This window comes from Vulpes vulpes, chromosome 7 (assembly GCF_048418805.1).
Source record: "Vulpes vulpes isolate BD-2025 chromosome 7, VulVul3, whole genome shotgun sequence".
Classification (NCBI taxonomy): domain Eukaryota; kingdom Metazoa; phylum Chordata; class Mammalia; order Carnivora; family Canidae; genus Vulpes; species Vulpes vulpes.
This window is the reverse complement of record NC_132786.1, coordinates 110,486,211-110,503,550: the sequence shown is the minus strand read 5'-3', so window position 1 is coordinate 110,503,550 and position 17,340 is coordinate 110,486,211. Positions and strand designations below refer to the sequence as shown.

At 34.4% G+C, this 17,340-nt stretch overlaps 1 protein-coding gene across 16 annotated transcripts in view; it reads right to left on the bottom strand.

Moving 5' to 3' along the window:
- Nucleotides 1-17,340, bottom strand: part of BBS9 (Bardet-Biedl syndrome 9) — a 433,010-nt gene that overhangs the window by 188,681 nt on the left and 226,989 nt on the right. For 15 of the 16 annotated variants that reach the window (XR_012002751.1, XR_003238169.2, XR_012002752.1 and 12 more), the window contains 2 exons: nt 16,459-16,631; nt 12,229-12,381 (listed from right to left, as the gene is read on the bottom strand). Coding sequence is in view for 13 of the 16 variants with exons in the window: in XM_072764704.1 (XP_072620805.1) it covers nt 12,229-12,381; nt 16,459-16,631 (326 nt within the window). In the remaining 3 variants the exon portion in view is untranslated. Of the gene's footprint in view, nt 1-2,795; nt 3,887-12,228; nt 12,382-16,458; nt 16,632-17,340 lie in introns of those variants that run through there. The other variant, XM_026019111.2, reaches the window with a different exon arrangement.

Here is a 17,340-nt window from a genome sequence, read left to right as displayed (position 1 = left end):
CACTTACAGAAAACTAATACAAAAGGAATAATTGTGCTAGATAGCATTAAACAGGAAGATAGATAACATAAATGAAAGAAAACTCATACAATTACAGATAATTAGAGGCCACTTATATATTTTTTCTCTCATCACTGACACAAAAAAGATAAGATTTTCATTTCCTTCTAATGGGTTCATTAATAGTTTTATTGTAATATTAGAAACATCTTGTTTCTGAGTATATCTCAAAGGACTAATTATTTTAAAAAGATCAAACAACAAATAGAAATTTTAGCAGAACAGGTACCCCTGATTACTTTTGGTTTAGAATATTTTATATCAGATGATCAAATTTATGAATCTGAAAAATTTGCCAAAATAAACTCCTAATACTGACTTTACAATCTAAGTGGGTGTTCAAACTAATACTAGCAAGCAAAAAAACCAAATACCAACTGATGAAAATGCAGATAAAGAGGTATGCATTCAGTTTATAAAAAAAAACATATGCCCCAGGGAACTAAAGCATACCAGATGGATATTAAGAATAGAACGTTTTTATATATGAATGGGTATGTTTTCCTCTTGATTTATGTACACCTTCCATTAATGTCAATTAGTGCTACATACGTAAATCCAGGGAAGCATAACTCCAATGTCATAATAATGTTCTGCACTTGTATATCTTCTTTGAAAAGTAATTCAGTTTCAAAAAGCCCTGTTACTTCGATCACTATCATTAGCGTCCACCAAACAAATGTTGATTGGCCAAAAACACACGCCAGGCTGGCACTAAATGACCCTAACGGCCCATTTGTTTCTGAAATTCTGAATTGATGGAAATTTAAGAGTCCGTTGCTTTAACTATTATGCAGATACAATAAATATTTATTAAAAGTTTTACTAGAAGTAAGTGCCATACTGGATGCCTATCAGACAGGTTCTAAGGGGTCCAAAGATAAAAGTGAAGAAGCCAAGTGACATGCCCAAAGTCAAAGAAACATAAAGGGCTAGAACTAGGACCCAAGTCTGTTGACATTAAATTTGCTATGTGTGTGTATCTGTGTGAGTGTGTTTTCAACAATACCTGAAGGCATGGTTTATGTGTGCAAAGATTCCTGGTAGTCCCCTAACCATCTAAGAGAGCTTCCCACTGCCTGTTATTCACAACAAGTAAGTGAAAATCATTGCATCAATGACACTTTTATCATGAACTAGAATTTAAAACAATTAAAGGATGAATGGCTGGGGGGCTCAGGTCATGATCGCAGGGTCAGGAGATGGAGCCCAGAATAAGGCTCCGCACTCAGCAGGGAGTCTGAGATTCCCTCTGCCCCTCCTCCTATTTGCATGATCTCTCTCTAAAATAAATAAATAAATAAATAAATAAATAAATAAATAAATAAATAAATAAATAAATAAATCTTTAAAAAATAAAATACAAAATAAGCCATGGGTGGCTTAGTTTGTTAAGTATGTGATTCTTGGTTTCTGCTCAGGTCATGATCTCAGAGTCCTAAGAATTTCTTTTAATTAAGATTTTATTTATTTATTTATTTATTTATTTATTTATTTATTTATTTATTCATGAGAGACACAGAGAGAGAGGCAGAGACATAGGCAGAGGGAAAAGCCCAGGCTTCCTGCAGAGAGCCTAATGCCAGACTCCATCCCAGGACCTCAGGATCACGACTTCAGCCAAAGACAGTTGCTCCACCACTGAGCTACCCAGGCATCCCTCAGGGTCCTGAGATATAGCCCCAAATCAGGCTCCCTGCTCAGCAGGTAGTCTGCTTGAGATTCTTTCTCTCTCTGTCTCTCTAAATAATAAATATCTTTTTTTAAAAATAATCAATCAATCAATAAATTAAGGATTAGAAAAAAGAAAAAACAAGAGACATTACAAGAAACAACATAAAATTATGAGTTCACAATCATCTGTAGCTAGAACTGTAATGTCTGCTGAGGAAGCCACTAGCCACATATGGCTATTCAGAGCCTGAAATGTGCTACAGATGTGAACTAAACAATGTATTGAATACTTACTATGAAAGGAATAGAAAGTGTCTTGATAATTTTGATTTGATTAATGTGGAAATAGTATTTTACATATATAGGGTTAAATAAAACATTACCAAGATTAATTTCTTGATATTAATTTCTTGTTGCATTTTGTTTTTTTAAATGTGGCTACTAGAAAACTTAAATTAGATATATGGCTCATATTTCTGTCTTGGAGTATATTTCTGTCAGAGCAGATGTCATAGCCACACACATATACTGAATATATCAGTGATATACTTAAAACAAGTACACTTTGGAGATTATATTCTAGACTCTGATTTAGTGGAAGCAAAATTTACATAATTTTAGAAGAGCTTTGTATTTTCCTCTAGTTTCACTGAGGGACTAGTGAGGTGATAGAATAAGACAATCCTCACTCTTATTCATATATTCATTCAAGCCTACCATTCAGTTATCTAATTGTTCCTTTTTGAGTGAATAGGAATAAACTAACTCATATATGGAACAATAATCTGAGGTTCTAAACATTCAGAGAATAGAGAAATGAATTTATAGGGTATACAGAGGAGAGAGAAAATACTTCCTTCAGAAAATACCATCAAATGATCACATTCACATTTTTAAAAGTTATTACTTTTAAAAATTGTGGTAAAATACACAGAACAAAAAATTTATTATCCTGTTTTAAGTATATAGTTCAATAGTGTTAAGTACATTTACATATTGTGAAAAATTATTTTCATGCTTATCAAATTGTGATCATAATATTAACAGAAATGGCTTAACAATTTATTTTTTTTTAATTAATTTTTATTGGTGTTCAATTTACCAACATACAGAAAAACACCCAGTGCTCATCCCGTCAAGTGTCCACCTCAGTGCCCGTCACCCATTCCCCTCCAACACCCGCCCTCCCCCCCTTCCACCACCCCTAGTTCATTTCCCTGAGTTAGGAGTCTTTATGTTCTGTCTCCCTTCCTGATATTTCCCAACATTTCTTTTCCCTTCCTTTATATTCCCTTTCACTATTATTCATATTCCCCAAATGAATGAGAACATACACTGTTTGTCCTTCTCCGATTGACTTACTTCACTCAGCATAATACCCTCCAATTCCATCCACGTTGAAGCAAATGGTGGGTATTTGTCGTTTCTAATGGCTGAGTAATATTCCATTGTATACATAAACCACATCTTCTTTATCCATTCATCTTTCGATGGACACCGAGGCTCCTTCCACAGTTTGGCTATTGTGGCCATTGCTGATAGAAACATCGGGGTGCAGGTGTTCCGACGTTTCATTGCATCTGAATCTTTGGGGTAAATCCCCAACAGTGCAATTGCTGGGTAGTAGGGCAGGTCTATTTTTAACTCTTTGAGGAACCTCCACACAGTTTTCCAGAGTGGCTGCACCAGTTCACATTCCCACCAACAGTGCAAGAGGGTTCCCCTTTCTCCGCATCCTCTCCAACATTTGTTGTTTCCTGCCTTGTTAATTTTCCCCATTCTCACTGGTGTGAGGTGGTATCTCATTGTGGTTTTGATCTGTATTTCCCTGATGGCAAGTGATGCGGAGCATTTTCTCATGTGCTTGGTGGCCATGTCCATGTCTTCCTCTGTGAGATTTCTCTTCATGTCTTTTGCCCATTTCATGATTGGATTGTTGGTTTCTTTGGCGTTGAGTTTAATAAGTTCTTTATAGATTTTGGAAACTAGCCCTTTATCTGATATATCATTTGCAAATATCTTCTCCCATTCTGTAGGTTGTCTTTTGGTTTTGTTGACTGTATCCTTTGCTGTGCAAAAGCTTCTTATCTTGATAAAGTCCCAATAGTTCATTTTTGCTTTTGTTTCTTTTGGCTTAACAATTTAAAGTCATCTAAAATAAATGTGCACTATTTTCAATTTTTTATATTCCTTCTAAATCTTTGCACACTCATCTACTATAGATACAACTATTTCATTATTTGAAAGTTATTACATACCAACTGCTATTTTCAATTATTTGGGATATTTATATCATTCTGGTTTTTAAAATAATTAAATGAAATGATGATATGAGATCATATCAATTGGTAGCACTACAATAAAAAGAATTACTTTCTAACCATGGAAAGCTAGTTTATAGTGATTAGTGTTATAAACAACCAACCTGATAGATGTATTTTTTTCCTTTGTGAGCTATTTTCTTAGATAAATAGCCAAGAGTAGAATTTTGGGGTAAAAATACAAAAACTCCATTTTTTAACCTACTACCTCCATTCATCCCCAAACATATGGCTGCAAATTCCTATGCCCCCTTTCTCACCTGTTTATTCGATCTCCTTCAGAGGAGAAAGAATGTCTTCTTCACTCTTAAATAGTTAGAAGAAAAACAAATGAAGCAATATAACTAAATCCCTGATTACCTCCTTCTCAGTCTATCAGTGTATTGTTTTTACTTGCCAATGGCAAAAAAGAAAGTAGGCCTAAATGTTTCATCACATATTCCTTTGTGTTATCAGCCAAAATCATCAAAATCATGCTCATTTAAAAAGTCATGGACCAAAAGCTCTTAGACTTCTGCGTGACTTAAAATGATTTTTATACATCAATACCATACAAATAAACAAAGTGGAAGGAAGTTTTAAGTACAGAAAAAGTAACAAATAGCAAACTCCAAACCACAGGATCTCTGTTTAAAATTATGCTTAATACAACCTCTGTTTTGCAGAAAAGAAAAATCAGCCAAGTGCCTTTCTAGAACACTAATGACTATCAGTCATTACATCACACATATGTCATCTGACACAAACTTTTAGATTAGTAAACATTTTTCCTTTACTACAACAGAGAGTTAGTGTTCAAACAGGAAGGAAAAAAAACTCACCACACGTAAAAGCATCAAAACACAAGTCAAACTGTAGGCTAAGTATAAATGTCCCCAATTTCAATTCAGCCAATCAGTCCTGCTTTGACTAACAAATGCACATAAAATTTTTATAATATGAAAGAGAACTTATTTGCCAAAGCTTTTCTTCCAAATGCAATTAGCATTAGAATTTGATAGCAAAGAAATTGAACTTCAGAATAAGTTAACACATTAACAAACTTCTTCCTCTAATACTCAAGTTTCAGATGTAATATATACTTTAGGGAACTCTCCAGAAGCTTTTGCTACCTTTCTGATAGGTGTATACCCAACAAATATTGGATGACCACTAATATATATACATTTATATATATATATATATAATATGAATATGTACAAATAGTTTACATGAATCTCCTTTTCCTTTAACCTGACTATAGTTTCACTAAAGAAAACCTAGGATGTCTATCTGCCCTGTGGAAATGACTAACTATACCACAAGATACACTAAAGCACAGACTTTGGAATAGATGGCTTAATATCTATGTAACAGCAAGTTGCTTAACCCTGCTTGGAGTCTCAAGCTCTTCATCCATAACTTGGGATCCATGATTGGGAACAACAATGCCACCCTCACAAGATGATTGTGTTTTCTTAATTGAAGTAATAAATGAAATTTACCTCAGACTCAACAGATGCTCAATAAACATGAATTTCCCTTCTCTTCCCTTACTTCCTTTCTTAGGTCCTCCAAAAATATATTCAGACTGACAAGGCAGCATTCCAGTTGTACACATGAGGAAATCTGGATTTCTAAACGCTGACAAAAAAATTCTTGACATGGTTACTTTCTTTCAACATTATGCCTTTAAAGCCAGAAGTAAAGGTGAAACCTCTTTTAAAAAGGAAGACTTTTTCCCCCAAATTCTAGAATAAATTATTAAAATTGTAATGGGCAACTGGGAAATCCTCATTCACTGGAGGATGTAAGTATCATGAGATGCTTTTCCCAGAGTGATAGCCGTAGCCTCCTCTCCTTGCTTCAGCCACAGGCTGACCTCAGGAAGGGGTGCCTGGTAGATGCCCTCAATGAAATGTGATAGGATGGAAGGTAGAACTATGCGGGAAAGGCCTCCTAGTAAGATTTAAATGCCAATGTGGAAATGTGTGTTCTGGGGTTCCTAGCCAATCAAAAATACTGGTTTTGGGAATGACTTACAGTTGAAAAAGGGAGAAAGGTGGTTGGCTGACCCCCTTGCGTACCAGAACTCATAATTACTGATGGCACATCTTGGAGCCAGTGACCCACCTATTGGGAGTCTAAAACAAGGCTGGTACCCACAACTGCTTGAAAACAACTAACTGCAGAATGATGAGATAAGTCTTATCACTCATGGTCAGTTAACCAAGATGCCTTTCCCAGAAAGAAACCATTAAGCTGCCCCCAGAGTTGCTCTCACTGATGTCTACTGCATCCCTTTTTTCTTCATCTCTGGGGAACTCACAGGTAGCTCTGGGGTAGTGGTCATAAAGCCTTTCTGTTTTTGAACTCTCTTCTGTATCTGAACTCCCAGTTGGCTTATTCTACTCATCAGAAATTAGTTAGTATCCTGACAGGGCCAGGACCATCTACATTATTTGAAGGGCCCAGAGCAAAATGAAAATAGAGGGCCTTTTGTTCAAAAGTATTAAGAATTTCAAGATGGCAACCACAGGGCTTTAAATCAAACACGGGGTTCTGTGTGATTGCACAGGTCACATGTCCATGAAGCATACCCAGAACAAGTGGAGCCCTACGAGGAGACTGAATAACAGATTCCATCCCCAAAACAACTGACCATAACTAAGTGCACAAGTGAGTAGTATTCAGGCAGTCTCACTAACCTGAAAACAGTACAGATACTCTCTTTGCTTTTAACAACTCTTGACAAACCTAATTACAAGATAAATTATCTCCAGAGTTCATGGACCAAATTGATTATGAATAAATAATATTGCAATGACAACAAAAATTTAGGTTTGGAAGTCAAAAGTATAAAAAATCTAAGCCTAAGAGTTATGGAAGGGAAAAAATTGTCTTCTAAACAATTTTGCTAATTTGGTATATGTTCAAGAAAAAAAAAAAGTAGGGTAGATAACCAAAAATGCCCACAATTCTCTACTCATCCAATAAGAAAGAAGGGTTTATTTCCTTATCTCTTTGATCTGGGTTGGTCAAAACTTACAGAGAATTAGACACATGGCAGAGGCTTAAAATGATAGTTGTACATTATGACCTGTAGCTATCGTGTGAATAATGCCAAGCCAGCCCACTAGGCCAGGAGAGACATGTGGTACAATGATCCCATCTAACTGTGAGCCAACTGCCAAATATGTGAGTAAGTACATCCCACACCATCCAGTCTCCAGCTGAGCCATCAGCTGACCAGGGACACACATGAGTGAGCCCAGTGGAGATCAACCAAGCATGGCCCAGATCAACAAAACTGTCCAAGTGAACAACAATGAATTACTGCTGTTTTAAGTCACTAAGGTTTGAGGTGGTTTGCTATACAGTAAAATCATTAAAGATACAGGTAGTACATTAGCCTAGCAAGAGAATAATGGATTATGTAATAAGCTGGGGCTGAGACAACTCGCTCACCATTTTTGGCAGGGAGATTAGATTCCCACTAAATTGCATAATACATTCCAGATGGATTTTAAAAGTATGTATAAAAAATGATAACATAAAAATGCTAGAATAAATTATATGTTGATATTCATGTACTCTTGGCATGGGAAAGGCTTTCTTAGGCAGAGAAGCCTAAAGGAAAAAAATGGATAGATTTTATTACATAATTGCTTTTTAAACTTTACATGTCAAAAAAAACATTATAAATAAAAATAAAAGGCAAATAACAAATTGGTAAAACTTTTTTCATACATGAAAAGAGATTATATCCCCCATATATGTATTTTTATGCATGACAAAAGTATGATAAAAGATTGCCATTCCTAACATACGTAAAATAACAAGAAAAAGTTGAACTACCTGACAGACTATTGAACAGAAAATATACACACATAAATCACTATAAAACAAATACAAATGGCTAATTAACATTTTTAAAAATTCAACATCACTAATAAGCAAAGAAAAAAAGATAAAACAACAATCATATTCTCTTTTCAGTTAAAAACTGTAAAGATCAAAACAATAATGCCCAGAAAACAGACATTTTCCTATACTGCTTGTGGAACTATAATTTGGTACAACATTTATGCAAAGCAATGTGTGTGTGTGTTTGAGTGAAATTTTAAAAAATTTTTCTTCTAGGGAAACAATCAGGGATTCAGGAAGGACATCCACTTGACCTCATGATCCTGATGCCCCCTTCCCTTTTGGTATCCTCTCTGGAACCAAACAACACACAAAGAAGTGTGGAGATGCCCATAAGGATAAAGGATCTTTCTCATTCTTAGCTGAGGTCTAGATTTATGAGATTGACAGCAAAATTTCAGAAAGATGATGTATTATTATAACCTCTTTTGTCTGAAAAAATGAATAGTGCCGTTTTGAGATAGTATAACTAGGTCAAATAAAAATGAAGAACAGTCTCCCAGAGTTGTAGTTAACATTTGTTGAGAGCTCATTCTGTACCATGCACTATCCTAAGCAATCTACATGTTTATACATTTCAGTCCTCATAACAACCCCATAAAAAAAGGAGCATTCTACAGGTAGGAACACTAATGCTTAGGATTGGTTTTGTTTTCTCTGCTTAAGTAATTTGCCAAAGGTCACAGAGCCAAGACTAGAACATAATCAAGCTAACTCTAGACATAGAGTTCTTAATCATTTTACTAGGATACATCAGATATGTCCTTTTAAACCCTAGAGCACTTGTTGGCATGTATCTAAAGAAAACAATGTTGGATGTCTTACTACAACCTTAGAAGCAGCAGCTTTCTCTATTAGGCCCTTGTGGACCAAAATCAAAGATACCTAAACTGCAAGCCATACAAAGGTTAGAGGCCTACTTCATGGGCTCATTAGGTAAGCAAGCAGTACCTGCAGTTCCTGCTAAATTATTTAGGAAGACAGAAGAGAGTTTCTTTTAGTGGCATTTGGGGATTTTAAAACAAACCATCCCAATGATTCATGAGCCTGAACTCAAAGAATGTTCTTTGTAGTGTTGCTATTATCAAAAATATAGTTTCAATAAATTATGTTAGTTAGTGGCAATAAAGAATTTATTAATAGAGCAAATATTTATTAAGCACCTATAATGTGGCAAGAAATCTATCATCCTAAGAAAATAGCAGTGAGTAAAGCAAAAGAAAAAAAAGTTCTTGCCTTCAGAGAGTTTACACACTAGTTTTAGGAGGATACTGGCTTCTGCTTCTATTTTCACATAAGCCAATTATCATCGTTCATTAAATGCTAACAATGAAACATCCTCCAGATACATGGTGATAAATGCAATAAAATGTAAATCTTTCACTAGACAGCTCAGAGTGCTTCTCTTAACTGCTCCTGGTTGAACTAAGGTAGCACTAAGACCCACAGAATGACTAACAAAAAAAAATTACATGCTCCCTACACATGAGAAAACAAGGACTCTACACAGGTAACAGATCTAATTTAAGCTGCTCTGTTAGGAAAACACATTAAAAATCTACTGCCATAGAAATTAAGATCAAACTCTAGCATGGCTCATTATATCAAGCATTCAGCTAATCGGCCAATTAAATCATGCCCCCTACCCAGGCAAAGGATAAAGATAAAAAAAATTTACACTAGGTACAGAAAGTATGTGATAGTGAAGTATGTCATATCCCTTTTGGTCACAGTAGGATGTCTAAAAGGGATTTTTCTCACTGTTAGACTCAACATTGAAACTACTATTATGATCCATTCTTTAATAACCTATAGTTTGTCCATACTACAGAATATTATACTACATAACACACAGAGAGGTAGATCTATACATTAATACAGAAAGAGTTCCACTTCCACTACACACTGTTAGAAGAAAAAGGAAAAAGAGAAGTATACCAATACATATAGTATAATACTATTTATGGATTATTTTAGCCTCACAAAATAATACTTCATTTCTGAATGGGAAAAAAAAGGTCTGGAAAAACACAAAATCATAAAAGTGATTAGATTTTTGAGGAGATGATAAAGGGCCATGATAGAGAATTTAGCACAGTGTATAACCTTATCATTTTGTGGGGAAGTTATATCCGTGTATTAAATATGTCATTAAAAGTTAACTAAAGAGAGTTAAAATAGAGAACAATCAATATCTCACTATAATTTAATATGAACATATAATAAAATTGAGTAGTAAATTACATTAAAACTAAGTCAAATTTTTATACTATTCATATCTTTCAAAATCTTATTTTCTTTTTAATCTAAAATGAATGGGGATTTAAAGCTAAAACCCATGGTTTTAATCATCTTGTCTGCAATATTACAAATCATGGAAAAACCCAACACTGAGACTAAGCAAAAAAAAAAAAAAAAAAAAAAAATCTAGCACTTTAAACATACAAAAGACAAAGGAAGCCTTACTATATAGAAAATATGGAAAGCATTAAATCAAACATCCTCATCAACTTCCTTTACACACTCCTCTGCCATTGTGTCCAAAAAATATAAAGTATCATTGAAGATAAGAGTAGCCTATCTTTAGCCCCAAGCATAGGCAGGTATAGCCTAAGAATGAGATAAAGTCATCAAAGAAACATGAAGGTAGAGAGGAAAAAAAGAAAGGAAATGAAAAACAAACCAAAACAAAAAGCATACTTAAGAAGAAAAGAAACATAGAACAGAAAGAGCATCATTAGCAACTGAGTTGGGAGTCATAATTGCACCAGCACAAAGGGAACTGGCCATCTAGATTTGTAAAACAATTTGCCAAGCATTTCCACATATATTGGCAAACAGAATCTTTGTAACAACATGGTATTTATCCCATTTTACAGAAAGAAACTGAAGTTCTGAGAGGGTCAGGGCAACTGCCAAAAGCCATAGAGCTAATAAGTGACAGAACTGGGGTCTTTGGACTGCAAGCCCAGTGTTTTAGTACCCTACTGCTTCTACAGACTGTCTCTCAAATTGCTTCTAATTTTCACATAACCATGAATATTTCAAGAACAACTGTATTATCAATACATTTATTGATGTCTTATTCTTCTTTCCCTCTAGGGAAGCTAACTGAAAAAAACTCTGATTTGTCCATTCAAAGCCAACGGAATATGGTAGAGGAGGGCAGTGGGGGTAAGGGTGGCAATAAAAGGCAACATGACAAGAGTTTTGTGGTGATGGAGCTGTTTATCTTGAATGTGGTGGTGTATATATGAACCTACATATGTGATAAAACTGTATAGAGCTTAAAACACACATACCCACCACTAACTAGCACAAGTAAAATCATGGAATTCTGAATAAAATCCATGGATTTTATCAATGCTAAATCCGGGTGTGATATACTGTAGGTTTGCAAAATGTTACAACTGGAGGAAAGTGAATAAAGAATACATGAGATCTATCTGTATTTTTTGTTATAACTGCAATTGAACATATAACTATCTCAAAAAAATGAAATAAAAAAATGAACAGAATGTTCATATGACCAATACTGATTTTGAAACAGATTAGTGATCTTGTATAGAAGTCATAAGACATGTAGTCATTCAAAGCTGACTCCAGTATAGTGGACCTGGCAGAGGTCTTATCCATAAAATTTTAAATTTTAAAAACTATCAGTTTAACTTTGAATAGCTTTTGGTGACATAATACTGTAAGAATGAGAGTCAGATCACCCTAGCCATGTGAAGGATAAACTACTGATGGAAAGAAGAATCAGGAAGAGGAAGAAATAAATCTTTTTGAACAAGAACATAAAAGCTGTTTAAGAATTCCATCTCAAAACATCAACTGACATAAAAAATGAAAGTGTAAGCCATTGCTCAGTAGGACAATTAGGGAATTATGGTGATAATTATGAGATGCACCAAAAATTATTTAATATTAATACTAAGCATAATAGCTACTATTTATCAAGCACATACTATGTGCCTGGCATTGTGCTGGCTGGCTGCTTCACATAAATGATCAAAAATTTTCACAATAACTGTGGGAGGTAAAATGTGGAAACTGATAGATCTTATGTAATTTACTCAAGATCACATAATTAGAAAGTCACAAAGCTGGACTTTGATCCTAGGTTTTTCTGACTCTAAAGCTTGTTTGCTATTTGCTGCTCTAAGGTACACAGGGAAGAAATATCTAACTTGACATTGTATAACTCTAGGGCTAGGGATAAAAATTATGTTTAGTAGTAGAAAACTATCATTGATAACATACTTACCTGCTTATAAGTTCCATCTAGCAAGGTGTCCAGGTGTTGGAGGGGGGCAGGTGTTTTATCTTTGAACCTTGTTAATAGTCGGCGTTGAATGGCTCGAAATTGTACTGCTCTTTCAGATAAGAGTTCTTCTAATTTTTCACCGTTTATCCGCAACTACAATAAAGAATTTCTTAAATTCAGGTTAAACATGCACAACAAAACACCTTTAAAGTAAGAACACAGACAATGTCAACTAAAGCTTAAAAGAGAGTAATGAAGAAATTTAAATGTATTATAGTTAAGAGAATTAGAATTAAAACTGTGATATTTTGGATCCCTGGGTGGCGCAGTGGTTTGGCGCCTGCCTTTGGCCCAGGGCACGATCCTGGAGACCCGGGATGGAATCCCACATCGGGCTCCCGGTGCATGGAGCCTGCTTCTCCCTCTGCCTGTGTCTCTGCCTCTCTCTCTCTCTCTGTGACTATCATAAGTAAATAAAAATTAAAAAAAAAACTGTGATATTTTGGTATGTGAATAGGTTGACACATAGATAATAGAGAATGATAGGTCAAATGGAAATAGAGTAAAAATGACCTAGTATCACTGGGGAAAAGACAGATTTTTTTTTTAAAGATAGATAGATTGATTGATTGATGATAGACAGAGAAAGAGAGAGAGAGAGAGAGAGGCAGAGACACAGGAGGAGGGAGAAGCAGGCTCCATGCCGGGAGCCCGATGCGGACTCAATCCCGGGACTCCAGGATCGCACCCTTGGCCAAAGGGAGGCACCAAACTGCTGAGCCACCCAGGGATCCCCAAGACAGATTATTTAATAAATGTCCTGTAATAACTGATTACATGAGAAAAAAGAATAAGAATTTCTCACCCAGTCTTTACAGCAAAATCAACTAGAAAAATAAAAAGCTTAGACACAACAAAAGTACTAGAAAAATTAGAATTTTTAAATAATCTTGCCATGAAAAAAACACTTATATTTCAAAAGGCAAAAGCCAGACACATACTCATACCTTGATAAATCTGTAACTAAGGGGGAAAAAAAGGAATTCTATTTGGTTAAAAAAATATTAAGTGACAAGACAACAAAATGTAAAAATAATAGCAATAATCACAGAGATAATAAGTCAAGCCCATAATATCTAGAGAGTATCTAAGAATCCATGAGAAAAGGACCAAAATCCAATACAAATCAGTAAGAAAGAGCATCAATCAATAGAAAAAAAGGACAAAATTTAATAAAAAGCTAATACAAATAGCTCTCAAACAATATAGCCTTTGATCTAGCAAGCCCATATCCAGCGATTTATCCTAGAAGTATGCTCACAAAAAGTAATAACATATGAAGATATTCATTACAGAATTATTTGTTCTATTGTATTATAGTAAGATATTATTAATAATCAAAATACTCATCAATAGGGGAACAGGTTAAATAATAAAGAAGACTACTTTGTAGGACCTCTAAGTACTGATATGCAATGTTATCCAAAGATGCTTTGAATGAAACAAAGCAAAACAAAACCAAACACAGAATAGTATGTATAAAATGCTACCATTCATGTATTTTTTAAAAAGAAATCTGTATATTAACATAGTTCTTATTGGATATAATATTTCTAAAAACATATATAAGAAATGGGACTCCAAAAGCTGCTTTCAAAGAGGAGACTGAGTGGCTGAAGGAGGAGCATCTGAAACAGACTCTTTTTTATCATAACTCTTCTCATAACCTTTGAATTTAATATTATTAAAATAAAAGAAAGCTAGTCAGAGTCATAGAGTAGAAGAAACACTCCATGAAATCAAATTATGTGAACTGCTAATTCAACTTTACAAAACAGTCATAAACTAGTCCTGAAATAAATGGCATTTTCAAAATGTTCAGAAATCAGGTGCACCTGGGTGGCTCAGTTGGTTAAGCACCCAAATCTTGATTTTGGCTCAGGTCATGATCTCAGGGTTGTGAGATCAAGCCTGCATCAAGCTGTAATGAGCTTGAAGCCTGCTTAAGATTCTCTCTCTCCCTCTGCCCCTACCCACCCTGTTCAAAAGCTATCGCTTGCTCTCTCTCTCTCTCTCTCTCTCTCAAGAAAATTCTTTTTAAAGATCAGAAATCAAACATTTTGCAGTTTAAATTTCTTATATCAAACCAAACTTTCTTTTCAGTATACGTATTCTCCAAATACATGATTAAAAAAAAAAAACTTGGAATTTTATTACTCTTTTAATCCCAATTTCAGATGCACTAAGTAACTAAATCAAAGAATATTGTCCTGAAGGGGGGAAAAAGAACCCTTTCATTATCAAAAGTTAAATGATAATTTTTTAAATATCTAAATTTTTTAAAAAGAATATTAGCTTAATTATCACTGATACATTCTTTTAATAATATAATTTCCAGCTATAATATTTATTTACTAACGATACTTTCAATACTGACACATCAGCCAGGTCATCATTTATTTCATTGAATGTGTAACCAAACATCATTGATTAAAATGTTTTCATGTGTCAGAATTTCAACATTTAACAAATATTACTGATCCCAGGGCCAAGCATTGCTCTAGGTGTGGGAAATTACAGCAACGAATAAAAGAGACAAAAATTCCTGCCTTCATAACTTATACTAAGAGACACTTGTATTCCAAAAGCCATCTTGATTCAAAGCTTAAAATCATTTTTTTTTTTTAATTAGAGAGTGGGGCCAGAGAGAAAGGAAGTATAATGATGCTCCTTTTAAACTGTGTAACAAATGGAAATACCTGTAGTTCATGTTCCCTAAATCCTTCCAAGAAAGGAAATGCCCCTGATGTGGAAACTCCAGGGATTTACTAGCTAGCAAATAAGGGTGAAAACTGTATGTCAATCTTACAGTCAGTCAATCAGAATCTAATATTTTGTGCTTTAAATATTACAGATATATAATTACTATAGTCTTTTTGTAGGCTCTTCCTTCTATAAATCACTAGATCCCAGTTTTGCACAGTGAAGCAGGAATTTTTAAAAATATATCCTAGAGGACTGCAAAGGTTCTCAATCCTTAAAATACCTAAATATATTCCTCAAACTGTCAATTTTGGTGCCATAATTTGGCCAAAAGCATACTGCCCTATAAAATACTATCAGCATAGATGAAAGAGAACTCAAGTAAGTTCAATTTATTTGATAATGACATGTTATTTGTGACTATATGTACTGAAATTTTCTCTTTATGTTCACACTATACAAAAGAAGAAGTTTTTATAGGTTAGAGTCAATGTTCTTAGGATGTCCAAGGGATTGAACATTATGGAATATTCACATGACATGACATATTCTCTGTCTTTCTCTATCATGCACACACTCACACATCATAGCTTATAAACTAAGATGCAAAAACCTATTGATTCCTTAAAAAGTAGTTATACTAGAGAACCAATTCTTCCTTGAATAACATTCAAAATCCTTTTGAAATCCTCCCCCCACCCTTTAATTGTCTACACAGTCTATTTATGGGCAAATAAGTAAGTAGAACCTGGTGAATTTTTTTTTAACACATGAGATTTTCAAAACAATGACTGTCATTGTCCGATTTATTTACAAAACATGACTTGACTTTTTCCAAACAAATCAATCTTCAAGGAATGAAGATTTTATATTATGATGATACTCAGGACAATCTAACACAGGCTCTTCCACAGAAGAAATGCAAACATATTCGGGCAACCCAGTCACTGTCAGATCTTATTTGTTGAGACATTTAATCATTCAGCATTACTAAGTGTCCACTGTGCCAGATACTGAAGATATTTATATGGTTAGCCCTCATTCAGATGCAGAAGTTCTGGTGTGCTTGTTAAAAAAGAAAAGGAAAAATCACTTTACTTTATAATCACACCTCATTTATGGCCTGCTAGAATTAGTTAGCCAAACGGCTGCCGATAAGCTCAAATAGTTTTAACACTGGGTTATTGGGGTCAAAGTTTAAGTCCTCATGTGGGAGAATTAAATCAGCTCTGTTCTGAAGCCAGACCACATGCTTAGCTCCAGGCAGCCACTGAGTTAATGTCTGCAAATGATCACAAACTAGGCAAGAGGGCAGGAACAGATACACAAAATCTACCATCCACATAAAATAACTACGTGAAACACTCTACCTAATAGCAAGTATACTAGAATTCTTTCCTCTGTAGCATCTCTTTCTCTTTCATACATTGAAAAATTACAGATAATATGACTTATGATCGTACACACCTCAAAATGATGGTCAATCAACTCAAAATATTCTTGAAGGGGCATAGATCCAGAAAAAGAACAGGCAAAATCTTTGATTCCCTGTTTTTCAAAGTATTCTTGAAGGCGGATAATAAGTTCATTTGTTATGAGCCAAAGATCTTCAAATTGTTCACTCTGAATGCGATATCGTTCTAAGAGAGAAAAAATAATTAAGGAAAATGCTCATTAACACATAATTGCCAGCTAAATCTATGTGAATTATCACTAACTCTGACATGATTATCCAAGCAAAAAGGACAAAGGTTTTTTTTTTGAAATATAAATATGATTTCCACTGCCTTATTGCAGTTTTCTACATCAACTATTTAACATTTTCAAATTTAATTCCAAAGGTATGTGGTCACAGTAGCAAGCTATAGAGTATAGTCCTTTTCCCTATGTTTCTTATCATAGGTTTCAATACAATAAAAACACCCAAATTTGTGTCCCTCTAAAAAAGAAAAGGAAAAGGAAAAGAAAGGAAATGAAAAGAAAAGCAGGAGGGTATTACTATAAATACAAAGGATTTCAAGCTAGAGAGTGGTAGGATATAATCTGTGATTACCTGTTTCTTTGTTCTTATTATAACAGCTGCCAAGTAGAAAATGAATTAGAAAGGGGCAAGAATAGACTTACAGTTAGGACATTAAAACCATGGTCCAGGTCATAGATGGTGGTGGCATATGTAGTAATATTAAAGGCATCATGTTAGGAGGAAAATCCTGTTTCTCTAGTCTTATCCTCTGATCAAAACTTGAAATTGAGTAAATTTTTAAATCTATGACTTCAGTACAAATAAATGATCGAATCTTCAAATTTTCCATGTACACAAATGGGAAAATAAAACATACCTCACAGGTT